Below are 20,174 nucleotides of genomic sequence, written 5' to 3'. Positions count from 1 at the left end.
AGCAAAACCAATTTGGCTGATGCCCTCAGGACAATTGTATGAATATTTTAGGAAAGTAATCTTGATATAAAACCTTATCCCTAAAATACTTAAACCTACCCTAAAACTCTTACAGTATGGCCTTCATGTATTTCTCTGTCACTGCTTCTAAGAAGAAACTATGTCTAGTAATTCCCTTTTTCACTAGGACTGTCACTATTCTATTTTTCTTCTTTCAGTTCTCGACATGGGAGGAGGGTACCGGTAACACATTCAGCCTACCTCCACCTTATAGTTGCCTTCATCTCCCTCTAAGATACCGTTCCCTCTTGAGTAACTCTCTTCTCTTTCCAATCAGAAATCAGCCTCTTGGATTCTACCTGGAATACTCTCAATGCAGCTCATGTGAAACTGGGCTCTACTGAAACCCTTTGGAAACAGCAGGACATGAAAATTATACTTCACAGATGGATCTGATGTATTAACTACAGATAAAACCTTGACAGCTTGTAAGTTAGTTAAAACTGTCTTGTCTCGTGGTTTTCAAGCCATAACGATAGAACAACGTGAAACAAGGTTTAACCATGACTGCTCTTTCATGACAGGACCAGCAGGAGCACACAGCTGAAGATGTCCAACCGTATGGGTCATGATCGGCCCAGAAATCCCTTGCTCTCAGCTGTCTCGGCTCTCTTGTGGGCCTTGCACTTTGGAATAATGTTCAGAAGTGCACTGGTGACCGCTTGTCCCAAGAGCTGCCACTGCATGGAGAAGAACAGCCTTGCCGTGCTGCAGTGCATGTCGCGCAACCTGGAGAACATCCCGGCTGACCTGCCGCGTGACACTGTAGTCCTGCTGCTGGCCTCAAACAGGATTACCAAGATCCCCAAACAGGCCTTTAAGGACCTCAACAGATTACAGGAACTGGATCTGTCCAACAACGCCATTGAGACGGTGGACGCTGGGGCCTTCCAGGGGGTCTCCGACGTCCTTCGGGTCCTGGACCTGTCCAACAACCGCATAAGCAGCGTGCCCAAAGAGGTATTTGCCAAACTTCAGGCCAAAATCAGCCTCTCCAACAATCCCTGGCACTGCGAGTGCAGCTTGCAGGAGGTCCTGAGGGAGCTGAGACTGGACCCAGAGACGGTCAACGAGGTGAGCTGTCACACGGCTGTGGAGGAGGAGTACGCCGGCAAACCCATTATCCAGGTCCTGGACTCGGGCATCAACTTCTGCAACTTCCACCACAAGACCACCGATGTGGCCATGTTCGTCACTGTGTTCGGCTGGTTCACCATGGTGATAGCCTACGTGATCTACTACGTGCGGCAGAACCAGGAGGATGCCAGGAGGCACATGGAGTACGTCAAGTCCCTGCCCAGCAGCTCTCAGATCAGCAAAGACTTTGACACGATCAGCACGGTTCTCTAGCAGGCCCGCTGTGGCACATATTTGAGAAAGTGTGTGAGTGAGTGAGTGAGTGAGTGAGTGAGTGAGTGAGTGAGTGAGTGGATGATAGGGGGAATGGTGTTCTTGATTTTTGAGCTGGGATTTATTTTAGGTGGCCTTAGGAGACAATAGATCTGGACTTCATCTGGACCTTTAGTATTTATAATTGCTCTCTGTCTTTCTGTATGGACACAGATATACTACCTTAATTTGACCAGTTTCTCACAGCAGGAAAATAATCTTTCCGCAACAGGAAATGTGAATTATTATGTGGATTATAATGAGCATTTTTGTAGGGGTTGATACGTTTTTAGTCGGGGGAAACCAAGTCTGACATTTTAAAGTGGAAATTCCAAACTTTAGAAGCCTTTTTAAACCTCAAATACACTAAAAGTTGCATTTCCTGCGGCACATGAACATTTTGTTTGACAACAGAGTGATCAAATTACGAAAAAGGACATACAATGAGGGAAAAAAGTATTTGATCCCCGGCTTATTTTGTAGGTTTGCCCACTGATAAAGAAATGATCAGTCTATAATTTTAATGGTATGTTTATTTGAACAGTGAGAGACAGAATAACAACAAAAGAATCCAGAAAAAATGCATGTGAAAAATGTTATAAATTGATTTGCATTTTAATGAGGGAAGAAAGTATTTGACCCCCTCTCAATCAGAAAGATTTATGGCTCCCAGGTGTCTTTTATACAGGTAACTAGCTGAGTTTAGGAGCACACTCTTAAATGGAGTGCTGCTAATCTCAGTTTGTTACCTGTCTAAAAGACACCTGTCCACGGAAGCAATCAATCAATCAGATTCCAAACTCTCCACCATGGCCAAGACCAAAGAGGACAAGGGACAAGGTTGTAGACCTACACAAGGCTTGAATGGGCTACAAGACCATCGCCAAGCAGCTTGGTGAGAAGGTGACAACAGTTGGTGCGATTATCCGCAATTGGAAGAAACACAAAAGAACTGTCAATCTCCCTCGGCCTGGGGCTCCATGCAAGATCTCACCTCGTGGAGTTGCAATGATCATGAGAATGGTGAGGAATCAGTCCAGAACTACACGGGAGGATCAATGATCTCAAGGCAGCTGGGACCATAGTCACCAAGAAAACAATTGGTAACACACTACGCCGTGAAGGACTGAAATCCTGCAGCGCCCGCAAGGTCCCCCTGCTCAAGAAAGCACATATACATGCTCGTCTGAAAGTGTTGTGGCCAGATGAGGACAAAATGTATCTCTTTGGCATCAACTCAACTCCCCGTGTTTGGAGGAGGAGGAATGCTGCCTATGACAACAAGAACACCATCCCCACCGTCAAACTTGGAGGTGGAAACATTATGCTTTGAGGGTGTTTTTCTGCTAAGGGGACAGGACATCTTCACCGCATTAAAGGGACGATGGACGGGGCCATGTACCATCAAATCTTGGGTGAGAACCTCCTTCCCTCAGCAAGGGCATTGAAAATGGGTCGTGGATGGGTATTCCAGCATGACAATGACCCGGAACACACGGCCAAGGCAACAAAGGAGTGGCTCAAGAAGAAGCACATTAAGGTCCTGGAGAGGCCTAGCCAGTCTCCAGACCTTAATCCCATAGACAATCTGTGGAGGGAGCTGAAGGTTCGAGTTGCCAAACGTCAGCCTCGAAACCTTAATGACTTGGAGAAGTCATGTTTTGCAGAGGGGTCAAATACTTATTTCCCTCCTTAAAATGCAAATCAATTTATAACATTTTTGACATGCGTTTTTCTGGATTTTTTTGTTGTTATTCTGTCTCTCACTGTTCAAATAAACCTATCATTAAAATTATAGACTGATAATTTCTTTGTCATTGGGCAAATGTTCAAAATCAGCAGGGGATCAAATACTTTTTTCCCTCACTGTACATTGACAAATCTGTCATTTTATCATCTAGACTATCATTTCATTTATATTCAGGTGAAGGTTAATTATTTTAGAACACTATTTTCACTTGACATCTCTTGCGATTCTACACCTTAACACTGTGTATTGGGCTGTACTAGATCATGTTCCCCCCCTTTCCTTCTGCCATGTACAATTCCCGTTAATGCTGTCTTTTAATTTAGTTAGTTGCTACTCAGGGGGAACGTTGGTTGCAATGAAGTAATTATGGTGTCATTGTCAGGTTGTATAGTGGTTATTTTAAGGAAGTTTCATTAATGTATTTTTAGCAATCAATATAAATACATCTTTATCTGGTTATTTGACCAGATAACAACCAAAATATGACATCTGATAATATGACGTCTTCTCAATCAGAATATCAGTTTACAACCAGAAAATTGTTCTTAAGACGTTGTGTCAATTTTTGCCTGCTGGGTAGGAAGTTTTTATCTGTGTAGTTAGACTTTCTCCTCATTTTATTTGGTGTTTTAGTGGTCAAACGTGAGTCAACATCTTGTATGGTTTATACAATCTGTGCTTGTATGGGATATCCCACATGCTAAAATAGGTAAAAATGTTGTTTCAATGTTGTCATAATGTTCAATGAATGGGCCAAGTGTCCGTTTTTCTGGGACTGGGCCCGGTCTAAAGTGTTATTGTCATTAGGTCATTTAAATTTGCACATTGTTATAGAATTGAAAGGTCTCCAGTAATTTCTTGGAATTACCATTGTGCAATTTCTGTTGTTTCTATGTGTCAATGTAGAATTGTTACTTAAATTTATAATCTGTGGGATTCAAAATGGACACCATAGCAGCATTGGAAAATAAAGGTTGTTATACATAACTTTCTTCAGCTTACCAATGTCCCTGAGTGAGTTGACTACTATAAATGTACAAAAATATAGATGTATATCATTATATGAATCATAAAGGTCCTATAATATTGTTGTACTACTACTACTTTTTATTTAACCTTTATTTGACTAGGCAAATCAGTTAAGAACCAATTCTTATTTACAATGACAGCCTACGCCAGCCAAACCCGGGCGACGCTGGGCCAATTGTGTGCCGCCCTACGGGACTCCCAATCACGGCCGGAAGTGATTCAGCCTGGATTCGAACCAGGAATGAGATGCAGTGCCTTAGACCGCTGCGCCACTCGGGAGCCGCCCCCACCACCATTACCACTACCACTACTTCTACTATGTCTACAACCAAGCCAAATATTGTATATGGAAATGATCATATTTGGAGGATTTCAACTTTTCTTTTAGTTCATGAACATCGATACAAAACACACTGAGAAGAGGACCACCTGAGATACTGCATCGGTTTGTTTTTATTAATGTATTGTTTTCTAACCAAAAAAGTGCAAAAAAGGTATTAGGTGAACAATAGGTAGGTAAAGAAATAAAACAACAGTAAAAAGACAGGCTATATACAGTAGCGAGGCTATAAAAGTAGCGAGGCTACATACAGACACTGGTTAGTCAGGCTGATTGAAGTAGTCTGTACATGTAGATATGGTTAAAGTGACTATGCATATATGATGAACAGAGAGTAGCAGTAGCGTAAAAGAGGGGTTGGCGGGTGGCGGGTGGCGGGACACAATCCAGATAGCCCGGTTTGCCAATGTGCGGGAGCACTGGTTGGTCCGCCCAATTGAGGTAGTATGTACATGAATGTATAGTTAAAGTGACTATGCATATATGATAAACAGAGAGTACCAGCAGCGTAAAAAGAGGGGTTGGAGGGGGCACACAATGCAAATAGTCCGGGTAGCCATTTGATTACCTGTTCAGGAGTCTTATGGCTTGGGGGTAAAAACTGTTGAGAAGCCTTTTTGTCCTAGACTTGGCACTCCGGTCCCACTTGCCATGCGGTAGTAGAGAGAACATTCTATGACTGGGGTGGCTGGGGTCTTTGACAATTTGTAGGGTCATCCTTTGACACCGCCTGGTTTAGAGGTCCTGGATGGCAAACAGCTTGGTCCAGTGATGTACTGGGCCGTACGCACTACCCTCTATAGTGCCTTGCGGTCAGAGGTTGAGCAATTGCCGTATCAGAACCCATGCCAAATCTTTGTAGTTTCCTGAGGGGGAATAGGATTTGTTGTGTCCTCTTCACGACCGTCTTGGTGTGTTTGGACCATTCTAGTTTGTTGTTGATGTGGACACCAAGGTAACGATTAGCTCTCAACCTGCTCCACTACAGCCCTGTTGATGAGAATGGGGCCGTGCTCGGACCTCCTTTCCCTGTAGTCCACAATAATCTCCTTAATCTTGGTTATGTTGAGGGATAGGTTGTTATTCTGGCACCACCCGGCCAGGTCTCTGACCTCCTCCCTATAGTCTGTCTCGTCATTGTCGGCATTCAGGCCTACCACTGTTGTATCATCGGCAAACTTAATGATGGTGTTGGAGTCGTGCCTGGCCATGCAGTCGTGGGTGAACAGGGAGTACAGGAAGAGACTGAGCACGCACCCCTGGGGAGCTCCAGTAATGAGGATCAGCGTGGCAGATGTGTTACTACCTGCCCTCACCACCTGGGGGTGGCCCATCAGGAAGTCCAGGATCCAGTTGCAGAGGGAGGTGTTTAGTTCCAGGATCCTTAGCTTAGAGACAAGCTTTCAGGGTACTATGGTGTTGAACGCTGAGCTGTGGTCAATGAATAGAATTCTCACATAAGTGTTTCTTTTGTCCAGGTTGGAAAGGGCAGTGTGGAGTGCAATAGAGATTGCATCATCTGTGGATCTGTTTGGGCGGTATGCAAATTCGAGTGGGTCTAGGGTTTCTGGGATAATGGTGTTGATGTGAGCCATTACCAACCTTTCAAAGCACTCCAACCTTTCAAAGCACTGTGTTTTTTAAATGCGTTTTTTTAAATGCAAGTGTAAGACACAATGTATTATACCAAGTTAGGTGCAATTTAGATTGTGTATGTGCAAAGTTTTAGACTGATCCAAAGAACCATTGTATTTCTGTTCAAAATGTTGTATCAAGTCTGCCCAATTGTGCCTAATTGGTTAATTAATACATTTTCAAGTTCATAACTGCACTCTCATCAAACAATATCAGGGTATTCTTTCACTTTAATAGCTACTGTAAATTAAACAGTGCAGTTAGATTAACAAGATTTTTATATTTTTGCCCATATCAGATATGTCTATGTCCTGGCAAATGTTCTTGTTACTTACAACTTCATGCTAATCATATTAGCGCAAGTTAGTTCAACCGTCCTGCGGGGGGATACCGATCCTGTAGAAGTTCTGAGCCTGAATTAAATCCATTGGCAGAACATCTGCACTACGGATTCACTCAATTTGCTTACTCCCGATTTAGTCTAATCCACTAATGGAACTTGAACTCCAAGCCTTCAGCCACGTAAACTTTTCAAAATAGATACGTTCCTTTCAACATAAAATACTTGTCCTGGAAACGTAAAGTGATATTGAAAGAAATGTGATTTTAGAGGTAACAGCCCTTTTGACTAATCTCATCTGGCAATGACTCATCAAATTGTCCTTACTCACATTTTGTCAGCCCTCGTAAATCATAAGTAATCTACAAAAATCTACACATTTTGAAAAATGGCTCAAACTAATGTTAAAATTCTATTAACCATTATTACTCCAAGGGAAGTAGATCCAAGAGAAGTGATAAGCCAATCTGTTAGTTTTCATGAGAACAGTTAGTAGCCTTCAAAAGGAAAAGTATGCTCCAGTGATTCATGTGATGTATCCACTACCTTTTCTTATAATGTGTCATTTAGGTTGGTAGCTAGTGAGATGTGGCAAGACATACATTATGGTCAAGACCAGATCTTGCAACCCAGACCAGAACCCTTAAAACCAAGATCTTGAGACCAAATCAAATCAAATTTTATTTGTCACATACACATGGTTAGCAGATGTTAATGCGAGTGTAGCGAAATGCTTGTGCTTCTAGTTCCGACAATGCAGTAATAACCAACAAACAATCCAACTAACAATTCCATAACTACTGTCTTATACACAGTGTAAGGGGATAAAGAATATGTTTATAAGGATATATGAATGAGTGATGGTACAGAGCAGCATAGGCAGGATACAGTAGATGGTATCGAGTACAGTATATACATGAGGTGAGTATGTAAACAAAGTGGCATAGTTAAAGTGGCTAGTGATACATGTATTACATAAGGATGCAGTCGATGATATAGAGTACAGTATATACGTATGCATATGAGATGAATAATGTAGGGTAAGTAACATTATATAAGGTAGCATTGTTTAAAGTGGCTAGTGATATATTTACATCATTTCCCATCAATTCCCATTATTAAAGTGGCTGGAGTTGAGTCAGTGTCAGTGTCAGTGTGTTGGCAGCAGCCACTCAATGTTAGTGGTGGCTGTTTAACAGTCTGATGGCCTTGAGATAGAAGCTGTTTTTCAGTCTCTCGGTCCCAGCTTTGATGCACCTGTACTGACCTCGCCTTCTGGATGATAGCGGGGTGAACAGGCAGTGGCTCGGGTGATTGATGTCCTTGATGATCTTTATGGCCTTCCTGTAACATCGGGTGGTGTAGGTGTCCTGGAGGGCAGGTAGTTTGCCCCCGGTGATGCGTTGTGCAGACCTCACTACCCTCTGGAGAGCCTTGCGGTTGTGGGCGGAGCAGTTGCCGTACCAGGCGGTGATACAGCCCGCCAGGATGCTCTCGATTGTGCATCTGTAGAAGTTTGTGAGTGCTTTTGGTGACAAACCAAATTTCTTCAGCCTCCTGAGGTTGAAGAGGCGCTGCTGCGCCTTCTTCACGATGCTGTCTGTGTGAGTGGACCAATTCAGTTTGTCTGTGATGTGTATGCCGAGGAACTTAAAACTTGCTACCCTCTCCACTACTGTTCCATCGATGTGGATAGGGGGGTGTTTCCTCTGCTGTTTCCTGAAGTCCACAATCATCTCCTTAGTTTTGTTGACGTTGAGTGTGAGGTTATTTTCCTGACACCACACTCCGAGGGCCCTCACCTCCTCCCTGTAGGCCGTCTCGTCGTTGTTGGTAATCAAGCCTACCACTGTTGTGTCGTCCGCAAACTTGATGATTGAGTTGGAGGCGTGCGTGGCCACGCAGTCGTGGGTGAACAGGGAGTACAGGAGAGGGCTCAGAACGCACCCTTGTGGGGCCCCAGTGTTGAGGATCAGCGGGGTGGAGATGTTGTTGCCTACCCTCACCACCTGGGGGCGGCCCGTCAGGAAGTCCAGTACCCAGTTGCACAGGGCGGGGTCGAGACCCAGGGTCTCGAGCTTGATGACGAACTTGGAGGGTACTATGGTGTTGAATGCCGAGCTGTAGTCGATGAACAGCATTCTCACATAGGTATTCCTCTTGTCCAGATGGGTTAGGGCAGTGTGCAGTGTGGTTGAGATTGCATCGTCTGTGGACCTATTTGGGCGGTAAGCAAATTGGAGTGGGTCTAGGGTGTCGGGTAGGGTGTCGGTGATATGGTCCTTGACTAGTCTCTCAAAGCACTTCATGATGACGGAAGTGAGTGCTACGGGGCGGTAGTCGTTTAGCTCAGTTACCTTAGCTTTCTTGGGAACAGGAACAATGGTGGCCCTCTTGAAGCATGTGGGAACAGCAGACTGGTATAGGGATTGATTGAATATGTCCGTAAACACACCGGCCAGCTGGTCTGCGCATGCTCTGAGGGCGCGGCTGGGGATGCCGTCTGGGCCTGCAGCCTTGCGAGGGTTAACACGTTTAAATGTCTTACTCACCTCGGCTGCAGTGAAGGAGAGTCCGCATGTTTTCGTTGCAGGCCGTGTCAGTGGCACTGTATTGTCCTCAAAGCGGGAAAAGTTATTTAGTCTGCCTGGGAGCAGGACATCCTGGTCCGTGACTGGGCTGAATTTCTTCTTGTAGTCCGTGATTGACTGTAGACCCTGCCACATGCCTCTTGTGTCTGAGCCGTTGAATTGAGATTCTACTTTGTCTCTGTACTGACGCTTAGCTTGTTTGATAGCCTTGCGGAGGGAATAGCTGCACTGTTTGTATTCGGTCATGTTACCAGTCACCTTGCCCTGATTAAAAGCAGTGGTTCGCGCTTTCAGTTTCACGCGAATGCTGCCATCAATCCACGGTTTCTGGTTAGGGAATGTTTTAATCGTTGCTATGGGAACGACATCTTCAACGCACGTTCTAATGAACTCGCACACCGAATCAGCGTATTCGTCAATATTGTTATCTGACGCAATACGAAACACGTCCCAGTCCACGTGATGGAAGCAGTCTTGGAGTGTGGAGTCAGCTTGGTCGGACCAGCGTTGGACAGACCTCAGCGTGGGAGCCTCTTGTTTTAGTTTCTGTCTGTAGGCAGGGATCAACAAAATGGAGTCGTGGTCAGCTTTTCCAAAAGGAGGGCGGGGCAGGGCCTTATATGCGTCGCGGAAGTTAGAGTAACAATGATCCAAGGTTTTTCCACCCCTGGTTGCGCAATCGATATGCTAATAAAATTTAGGGAGTCTTGTTTTCAGATTAGCCTTGTTAAAATCCCCAGCTACAATGAATGCAGCCTCCGGATAAATGGATTCCAGTTTGCAAAGAGTCAAATAAAGTTCGTTCAGAGCCATCGATGTGTCTGCTTGGGGGGGGGGGGATATATACGGCTGTGATTATAATCGAAGAGAATTCTCTTGGTAGATAATGCGGTCTACATTTGATTGTGAGGAATTCTAAATCAGGTGAACAGAAGGATGAGTTCCTGTATGTTTCTTTCATCACACCATGTCTCGTTAGCCATAAGGCATACGCCCCCGCCCCTCTTCTTACCAGAAAGATGTTTGTTTCTGTCGGCGCGATGCATGGAGAAACCCGCTGGCTGCACCGCCTCCGATAGCGTCTCTCCAGTGAGCCATGTTTCCGTGAAGCAAAGAACGTTAACAGTCTCTGATGTCCCTCTGGAATGCTACCCTTGCTCGGATTTCATCAACCTTGTTGTCAAGAGACTGGACATTGGCGAGAAGAATGCTAGGGAGTGGTGCACGATGTGCCCGTCTCCGGAGTCTGACCAGAAGACCGCATCGTTTCCCTCTTTTTTGGAGTCGTTTTTTTGGGTCGCTGCATGGGATCCATTCCGTTGTCCTGGGTGAAAGGCAGAACACAGGATCCGCGTCGCGAAAAACATATTCTTGGTCGTACTGATGGTGAGTTGACGCTTATATTATATTCAGTAGTTCTTCTCGACTGTATGTAATGAAACCTAAGATGACCTGGGGTACTAATGTAAGAAATAGCACGTAAAAAAACAAAACACTGCATAGTTTCCTAGGAACGCGAAGCGAGGCGGCCATCTCTGTCGGCGCCGGTGTATCCAGTGTATCAAGGCCATGACAAGACCAAGACCAGACCCTGTGGATTGAGACTGTGATGTGCTCTCAAGACCGAGAGACTCCTTGTCTCAATACAATCAGGGAACATATACATATCACGCTCTTCCTCTCCCACATCTGTAATGATAATATGTATAGTCAAAAATATAGGCTGCATTTAAATGAATGTCTCCCTAGTGCCACACTTTCTTAGCGTACACTGTAGCTGCATGCAACAACTTTTTTTACCCCTTTTTTCTCCCATATTTTGTGGTATCCAATTGTTAGTAGTTACTGTCTTGTCTCATCACTACAACTCCCGTACGGGCTCAGAAGAGACGAAGGTCGAGAGACATGCGTCCTCCGAAACACAACCCAACCCAACCCAACACAGCGCGCATCCAACCCAATAAGTAGCGACTTAATTTCCTGTACACATGACTATCATCAACAACACATTATTCTCCATCTCTATTCATGAAAGGAAATGAGCATGATACATTAGTTATCAGCTGATTGCTGATTCACAACTAAAAGGTCAGGAGAGCAAGTGTGTATTGTTGCATACTGTTGACTCAGCGACATTGCCCAGTGACTGACATTGTTCTGGGTAGTGGGCCTTATGTGTGGAGTAAGACCTGGTTCGGGATGAATGTGTTCTGCAAACGTCTTTGTCAGGCTGAGAGGCTTCCGGAGATAAACAATACACTCAATAAAACAGTGGGGGCATTCAACATTATGTGGGTATCTATCTTTATTTTAAGAAAATATCAGAGCCAGTACAGTATGGTTTGGGTTGACAGAATAGTATGAAAATTGCATTAGTATGTGTACTATTCCTGACTTTAACTGTTAACATTAATCTACAATATTCCACCCCATCTTCCTTGTCCTCTTCCTCTCTTATTTTCCCTCTCTTCCTCTGCTCCTCCTCTTACTCTCTTTAACCACTTTCTCTCCTCCAACTCTTCCTCCTCTTCCACTCCTCCTCCTAATCATTTTAGTCCTCTGCATCTGCCAGTTACTGGATGCCCATATACCACTTCTGAAAATGTATGTGTTCTGCCTCTGAAAGCATCACTGAGGTTTCCCATTAATCACATTTAGAGGAGGAAGGGCTTCAAACATTGACAGTGTCCATAAATTTAGACTTCATCAATCAACTGAACTTCAGTGGCATCTGTAATGCAGAGTCAATATTTTCTGTCATCTTTCACCTAGACTTTGTAGGGTTTTGTACTCCCTTCTATGTGTTTTTTTTTTCACCGACTTGATTACGGTGGTATTGCTGCAAAGGTAATTCCAACTTCACATGAATAGAAATTAAAGCATTTTGGATTCCAATCACAGGGAGTATTTTTGGCAAGTATTCTGATGAGAGAGCATTGGGTATTCTCCGAACACCAAACAAACAAAGGTTTGATGTATATTTTATCTGATTTTAATTGCAGCTTCAGGGATAGCGTATGCAGATCTGAAAGAATGGGTATTGCATATTAATCGAGATTATTCATTGGTACGGTTTATTATCACTAAAATACACAAATCTATCTCAACCAGCCCCCATATTCCCATTCAAAGCAATGATTTTGCCTACAGAGATTAATGTCCGTCCATTAACTGGTATAAATGTTACCTATAGATTTGGTGGTATATTTGGGAAGGGTGTAGGAATAAATCAATACCTGAACCTCACTAACACTTCTTGGAAAACAGCAACCCTCAGAGCCTATAGGAAATCATGCATTCAGTGCAGCCTGTAAAGTAGCCCACCTCGCTGTAATGTCTAACTAATGTAATTAAGAAAGTGCACCCCGGAGCTGCACTAGATGTCAGGGCAGGGGTTACAGGATAAGATCGAACACGTTGCAACCTGGCACGTCAGTGTAAAGGTCAAGGGGGTTTTGTCTTGTTTTGAAAGGGGTCAAGTGCTCTGTAAGAACAGTGGGGTGAGATTTTACAGGGGTACAACAGACGGTGCATGGAGTGTGAAAAATAATGACATTTATTTGTGTAATTTCTAATTAGGATGCTTAATGCTTCACTGGCAGCATTTCAGTGGTGGTGTAGTGTTGGATTATCGCTTTAAATTGCTTCAGTAATACATTGCAGTATTTATTTATTTAACCTCTTTAGGGTACGTGGGACGGTAGCATCCCTCCTGTCAACAGCCAGTGAAACTGCAGGGGGCCAAATTCAAAACAACAGAAATCCCATAATTAAAATTCCTCAAACATACATGTATTTTACACCATTTTAAAGATACTCTTGTTGTAAATCCACCACAGTGTCCGATTTCAAAAAGGCTTTACAACGACGGCAAACCAAACGATTATGTTAGGTCAGAGTCAAGTCACAGAAAAACACAGCCATTTTTTCCAGAGAGGAGTCACAAAAAGCAGAAATATAGATAAAAATGAATCACTAACCTTTGATGATCTTCATCAGATGACACTCATAGGACTTCATGTTACACAATACATGTATGTTTTGTTCAGTAAAGTTCATATTTATATCCAGAAATCTGAGTTTACATTGGCGCGTTATGTTCAGTAGTTCCAAAACATCCGGTAATTTTGCAGAGAGCCACATACATTTACAGAAATACTCATAATAAACATTGATAAGCGATACAAGTGTTATTCACAGAATTAAAGATATACTTCTCCTTAATGTAACAAACTTTACGGAAAAAGCAAACCATGCAATAATCTGAGTACGGCGCTCAGACGACAAATCAAGCCAAATTGATATCCGCCATGTTGGAGTCAACATTAGTCAGAAATAGCATTATAAATATTCACTTACATTTGATGATCCTCATCAGAATGCACTCCCAGGATTCCAGTTCCACAATAAATGTTTGTTTTGTTCGATAATGTCCATCATTTATGTCCAAATTCCTCCTTGTTGTTAGTTCGTTCAGCCCAACTTCATGACGCACGAGCAGACAAAGTCCAAAAGCTCTGTTACAGTCTGTAGAAACATGTCAAACGATGTATAGAATCAATCTTTAGGATGTTTTTAACATAAATCTTCAATAATGTTCCAACCGGAGAATTCCTGTGTCTGTATAAATGCAATGGAATGCAGGTCACTCTCACGTGAACGCACGAGACTGAGCTCTTGGCTGCTGGCAGACCTCTGACTCATTCCCTCTCATTCGCCCCCACAGTAGAAGCATCAAACAAGGTTCTAAAGACTGTTGACATCTAGTGGAAGCCTTAGGAAGTGCAACATGACCCCATAGACACTGTGTATTCGATAGGGCAAGAGTCAAAAAACTACAAACCTCAGATGTTCCAATTCCTGGTTGGATTTTTTCTCAAGTTTTTGCCTGCCATATGAGTTATGTTATACTCACAGACATCATTCAAACAGTTTTCGAAACTTTCAAGTTTTTTTTTATCCAAATCCACTAATTATATGCATATTCTAGCTTTTATGGTAGAGTAGCAGGCAGTTTAATTTGGGCACGCTTTTCATCCAAAATTCCCAATGCTGCCCCCTACCCTAGGGAAGTTAAAGGAATAGATTTTTCACTGTATACCAGAGGCAGATGAGGGGAGGACGGCTAATAGTAATTGCTGTAATAGAGTCAATGGAATGGTATCAACTACATGAAAACCATATGCTTGGTACCATTTCATTGACTCCATTACAGCTATTATTATGAGCCGTCCTCCCCTCAGCAGCCTCCAATGCTTTATACTTTAATCAAAAAGTGGGAGGGCCTTCTTCTGTGTTGTAAGAGCTTGTTAATAACAACAGTTTTGTGGACTTCAACAGATCAAAATTCTACATCCATATTAATATCTTTGACCCCCAAAAAATGAGACGGACCATCCTCTTCGTCCATGGACGAACCTCTTCTGGTTGCAGGAAGAAAAAAAAAAGTTGGTATACAGTGCATTCAGAAAGTATTCAGACCCCTTGACTTTTTCCACTTAGTTACGATACAGCCTTACAGCCTTATTATTCTAAAAACAAATCCCCTCATCAAATGACACACAATACCCTGTAATGAAAAAGCAAAAACAGTTTTTTTGAAATTTGGAAAATCTATTAAAAAAAAGAAACTGAACTAGTACTTTTACATAATGTGGCAGACCAGGGGGTTTGGTCAAGACGTTTACACAGATCAGACAGGGACACAATTGAATTAGCTTGGTTTCAAGGGTGTTTAACAAATAACAAAGAGAAAAGAATAGGTCTCCCCCAGAAGACCTCCTCCGGTATACTGTCTTCTGGGCTCCAGAGTCTTGCTGTATCCTGTCGGGAACAAAACCGAGCTCCCTCCATTATCTCTGGTACTGAGCACGACTATATGGCAGTAAATGGACTCTTCCTCCAGTCTCCAACCCTGTGTGCTGCCCATCTGGCAGCTTTATGGGACTCGTCCTGCTGGTGAGCAATCAGCCCCTTGATTACTTACCAACCACAATCAGCCCCAATTAGTTCTGGCCGGAGAGGCTGTCGAGACCTGGCTTGTCCAGCAGAGAGAGCCATTGCCACGTGATGTAGACTCGGTCACCAGGCCTCGAAAAGTCCCCCCGGATGGCTAATCGAGCGTTACAAGAATCGGATGGGAGCACAGCGCTTCCTTCATGCGTCTGAACGCCGCTTCGGTCTCGCCCGTCCATTTCACTGTTTTCAGGAGGTGAGCCCTGGTTAGACCAGTAAGGGGGGAGGCTATAGCCGCAAAGTTGGGCATAAACCGGCTGTAGCATCCTGCCAGTCCCAGGAAGGACTTGACCTGTGTCTTGGTCCTTGGAACGGGCCAGTCACATACCACATGGACCTTCCTCTCCTGGGGCTTGATGTTCTGGGTCCCAGCTTCTCTATCACCTTGTACGGCCCATGCCATGTTGCCAGGAACCTTCACAGCATGGTAGAACACGTGGAGACGATGAGGGAGTGGATGACAGCCATATAGCCAGTGGTAAGGAAACACATGGAGAAGGCCCAGCGCCCACAAGCCCCAAGCCCAGAGAAGACCAGGTCGGAGACAAGGTGTTGGTCTGAATCCACACCGCAGAAAGTAAGAGGGTCGGCTGGGCTTCCCAGCCGACCCAGTTAGAAAGGGGAAAATCCGGTGAATGACTGGGGTACTTCTCGGATCGAGAACATCAGGTGGGGTAATAGCTGGTCCCAGTTCTTCCCGTCATGCTCGATGACCTTCCGTAACATTTGTTTGAGTGTTTTACTGAACCGCTCAACCAACCCATTCGTCTGCGGGTGAAAGTCAGAGGTCCAGATCTGCTTGATCTGCAGGAGAGCACACAAATATTTCATTAGGCGGGACATGAACTCAGTACCTTGGTATGTCAGGATATCATTCGGGGATGCCCAACCGGCTAAAGAGGAGGAACAGCTCTCGGGCGATTCCCTTGGATATCGTCGCCCGTAGGGGAATGGCCTCGGGATACCAGGTGGCATAATCTACTACTACCAGGATGTACCGGTGTCCTCGTGCCATTTTTACCAGGAGTTCCACGATGTCCATGGCGATGTATACAAAGGGTACCCCGATGAATGTAGGGGGACTAGCGGGTTTCGGAAGTGTGCTTTTGGGGCCGTGATTTGACATCCGGGCAGCTGCGACAATAGTCTTCCACTGCCCTCCTCATCCCAGGCCAGTGGAACCGAGCGGCGATCCGTTCCTGGGTCTTCTCCATTCCCAGGTGTGCCCCCATCAGGTGGGCCAGTTGAAGAACGGTTCCCACGTACCATCGGGGCAGCAACAGTACCTCTCGAAGTCCCCCCTGTTGGCATGACACCTGATACAAAAGGTTATTCTTGTTTTGGAAATGGGGGTATCGCCAGTCACTCACCCACAGAAGTAGCTGTCCATCTACCACTATCACTTGGTCTACGGCGGGTTTCAAGTTCGGATCCTCCCATTGGACAGTCCCGAACTGTTCCCTCAGTTGGCCCCCAGTGGGTGTCTCGGCTGGTCCGAGACACCCACTGAAGAGAAGAGACAAAAAGAAACTTGAAGCTTACTGAAAAAACAATTGATGAGAAAATTGTCAAGCTAAAGAATGCTAGGAAGGCAAAATTGTCTCAGCACCCAAAATGTAATTGAACCACTTCTTGTATAGTTTATTAGTCACATGCACAGGGTCACAGATGTAATTGCAGGGTCGGTCAGTATTGCACTATTGCATACATACTGTAGTTTTTTTTACTTCTCGAGCAATCCCGTATCCGGGAGCGTAATCATAGCCTCAAGCTCATTAGCATAACGCAACGTTAACTATTCATAAAAATCGCAAATGAAATGAAATAAATATATTGGCTCACAAGCTTAGCCTTTTGTTAACAACACTGTCATCTCAGATTTTCAAAATATGCTTTTCAACCATAGCTACACAAGCATTTGTGTAAGAGTATTGATAGCTAGCATAGCATTAAGCCTAGCATTCAGCAGGCAACATTTTCACAAAAACAAGAAAAGCATTCAAATAAAATAATTTACCTTTGAAGAACTTCGGATGTTTTCAATGAGGAGACTCTCAGTTAGATAGCAAATGTTCAGTTTTTCCAAAAAGATTATTTGTGTAGGAGAAATCGCTCCGTTTTGATCATCACGTTTGGCTAAGAAAAAAACCTGAAAATTCAGTCATTACAACTTTTTTCCAAATTAACTCCATAATATCGACAGAAACATGGCAGACGTTGTTTAGAATCAATCCTCAAGGTGTTTTTCACATATCTATTCGATGATAAATAATTTGTGGCAGTTTGGTTTCTCCTCTGAACCAAATGGAAAAATGCACGCAGCTGGAGATTACGCAATAATTTCGACGGAGGACACCAAGCGGGCACCTGGTAAATGTAGTCTCTTATGGTCAATCTTCCAATGATATGCCTACAAATACGTCACAATGCTGCAGACACCTTGGGGAAACGACAGAAAGTGTAGGCTCATTCCTGGCGCATTCACAGCCATATAAGGAGACATTGGAACACAGCGCATTCAAAATCAAGGGCACTTCCTGTATGAAATTTCATCTTGGTTTCGCCTGTAGCATTAGTTCTGTGGCATTCACAGAAAATATATTTGCAGTTTTGGAAACGTCAGAGTGTTTTCTTTCCAAAGCTGTCAATTATATGCATAGTCGAGCATCTTTTCGTGACAAAATATCCTGTTTAAAACGGGAACTTTTTTTTATCCAAAAATTAAAAGAGCGCCCCCTATATCGAAGAAGAGACATACAAAACAGGTCTTTTTTTAAATTAAAACATTAAAATGCTTCTCCTGCGAGGCACTGAACCGAAATATATGCCTAGTTTCCTTAAAACCTCCACAGGATGTGAATAGCATGAGGTTGTAAGTAAAAATAACATTTCCCAGGACATAAACATACTGTATCTGATATGGGCAGAAAGCTTAAATTCTTGTTAATCTAACTGCACTGTTCAATTTACATTAGCTATTACAGTGAAATAATACCATGCTATTGTTTGAGGAGTGCACAGTTATTAACTTGAAAATGTATCAATAAACCAATTAGGCACATTTGGGCAGACTTGACATAACATTTTGAACAGAAATACAATGGTTCATTGGATCAGTCTACAACTTTGCACATATACAGCCAAAATTGGAATTGCGCCTAACCTAAAATAATACATTGTGACCTTTCTCTTGCATTTCAAAGATGCATGTTTTTTCTTTGTTATCTTTTACCAAATCTAATGTGTTATATTCTCCAACATTAATTTCGCTTCCCACGAGCCGGTTGTGACAAAAACACTCATTCTTATGTTTAATAAATGTATCATATAGTGTGTGTGTGTGTCAGGCTTACAATGATGGGAAAAACAACATTTGAGAGTGAGCTGACCCTGGTGCTAGAGGGAGTACGCAGCTGGAGGTTGAATGTTTGAAGGGGTAGGGGACTATAAAAAGTTTGGGAACCACTGCTCTACAGGAATGACGGAGTCCATCCAAATCATCTTGGCTCCTGGACTCAAGGCTGCATTGAAACAATTACGTTTTAATGATCCAAGACCAACTCAGTTAATCCCGACCATTGTGAAAATGAATTGTCATAATGCTGCATCAAATGTACATTATCCTAGAGGCATTGGAAAAAAATGTAACTTAATGTATGTGCCCCTAATTGCACCAAATACCTCTGTTTATCCTACAGCTATTGTATGCAGTAATCATGAGCCTATGAACCAAATGTACACTGTTAGCACTGAGGCGGTGTGCCCTAGTAGGAAGACCAATTTGTGCTGCTCACCCTGCACGATCAGCTCCAAAATAAATAACATGAGCAAGTCTATTCTGATAAGCATTAAAAACAATCAAGCAACGCAGAAAAGTGCTAAAAATGGCTCATATTAAAATATGCAGCTTGAGAAACAAGGTCCATGAAGTCAATAACTTGCTTGTAACAGATGGCATTCATAATCTGACTGTCTCTGAAACTCACTTAGATAATACCTTTGATGACACAGTGGTAGCAATACATGGTTATAACATCTACCGAAAAGACAGAAATGCTAACGAGGGCGGTGTTGCGGTCTATATTCAGAACCATGTAAAGCTTAGAGATGATCTAATGTTAAATATTGTTAAATTAATATGGCTACAGGTTCATCTGCCTCACCTAAAGCCCATTATTGTGGGAAGCTGCTATAGACCACCAAGTGCTAACAGTCAGTATCTGGATAATACGTGTGAAATGCTTTTTAATGTATGTGATATCAACAGAGAAGTATATTTTCTGGGTGATTTAAAAATTGACTGGCTCTCATCAAGCTGCCCACTCAAGGAAAAATGTCAAACTGTAACCAGTGCCTGCAATAAACATCACAGGAATTAAATCATCAACATGTATTGATCACATCTTTACTAATGCTGCAGAAATTAGCTTTAAAGCAGTATCCAAATCCATAGAATGTAGTGATCACAATTTAATAGCCATATCTAGGAAAACCAAAGTCCCGAATGCTAGGCCTAATATAATGTATAAGAGGTCATACCTGAAGTTTTGGAGTGATTCATATGTTGATGATGTAAATAATATTTGCTGGTCTGTGGTGTGTAATGAGTAATGAGGAGCAACCAGATGCTGCACTTGACACATTTATACAATTGCTTATTCCAGTTACTAATAAGCATGCACCCATTAAGAAAATGATTGGAAAACTGTTAAATTCCTTTGGATTGATGAGGAATTAAAAAATTGTACGGTTGAGAGGGATGAGGCAAAAGATATGGCAATTAAGTCTGGCAGCTGATTGGCAAATGTACTGCAAATTTAGAAATCACTTGACTAAGCTAAATAAAAATAAACTATACTATGAAACAAAGATAAATTATATAAATACTGATAGTAAAAAGCACCTTAAATGACATTTTGAGAAAAAAAGCCAACTTGGCACCATCATTCATTGAATCGGCTCATTCATCACAAAGCCCACTGATATTGCCAACTACTTCGATTACTTTTTCATTGGCAAGATAAG

The 20,174-nt window shown here is 43.0% G+C and overlaps 1 protein-coding gene across 1 annotated transcript; it reads left to right on the top strand.

The window, feature by feature from the left end:
• Nucleotides 1-609: 609 nt before the first annotated feature.
• LOC139380530 (leucine-rich repeat-containing protein 3-like) lies at nt 610-1,410 on the top strand. The gene has a single exon (XM_071123267.1). It carries the CDS (start codon nt 610-612, stop codon nt 1,408-1,410), a length of 801 nt encoding a protein of 266 aa, XP_070979368.1.
• Nucleotides 1,411-20,174: the final 18,764 nt, after the last annotated feature.

The sequence above is a fragment of the Oncorhynchus clarkii genome, chromosome 22 (assembly GCF_045791955.1).
Source record: "Oncorhynchus clarkii lewisi isolate Uvic-CL-2024 chromosome 22, UVic_Ocla_1.0, whole genome shotgun sequence".
NCBI lineage: Eukaryota > Metazoa > Chordata > Actinopteri > Salmoniformes > Salmonidae > Oncorhynchus > Oncorhynchus clarkii.
The sequence above is the reverse complement of the archived record's forward strand: the minus strand, read 5'-3'. Positions and strand labels throughout refer to the sequence as shown.

Coding starts and splice junctions, on each gene's coding strand:
- LOC139380530 (XM_071123267.1), top strand. CDS start 610: ATGTCCAACCGTATGGGTCATGATCGGCCCAGAAATCCCTTGCTCTCA.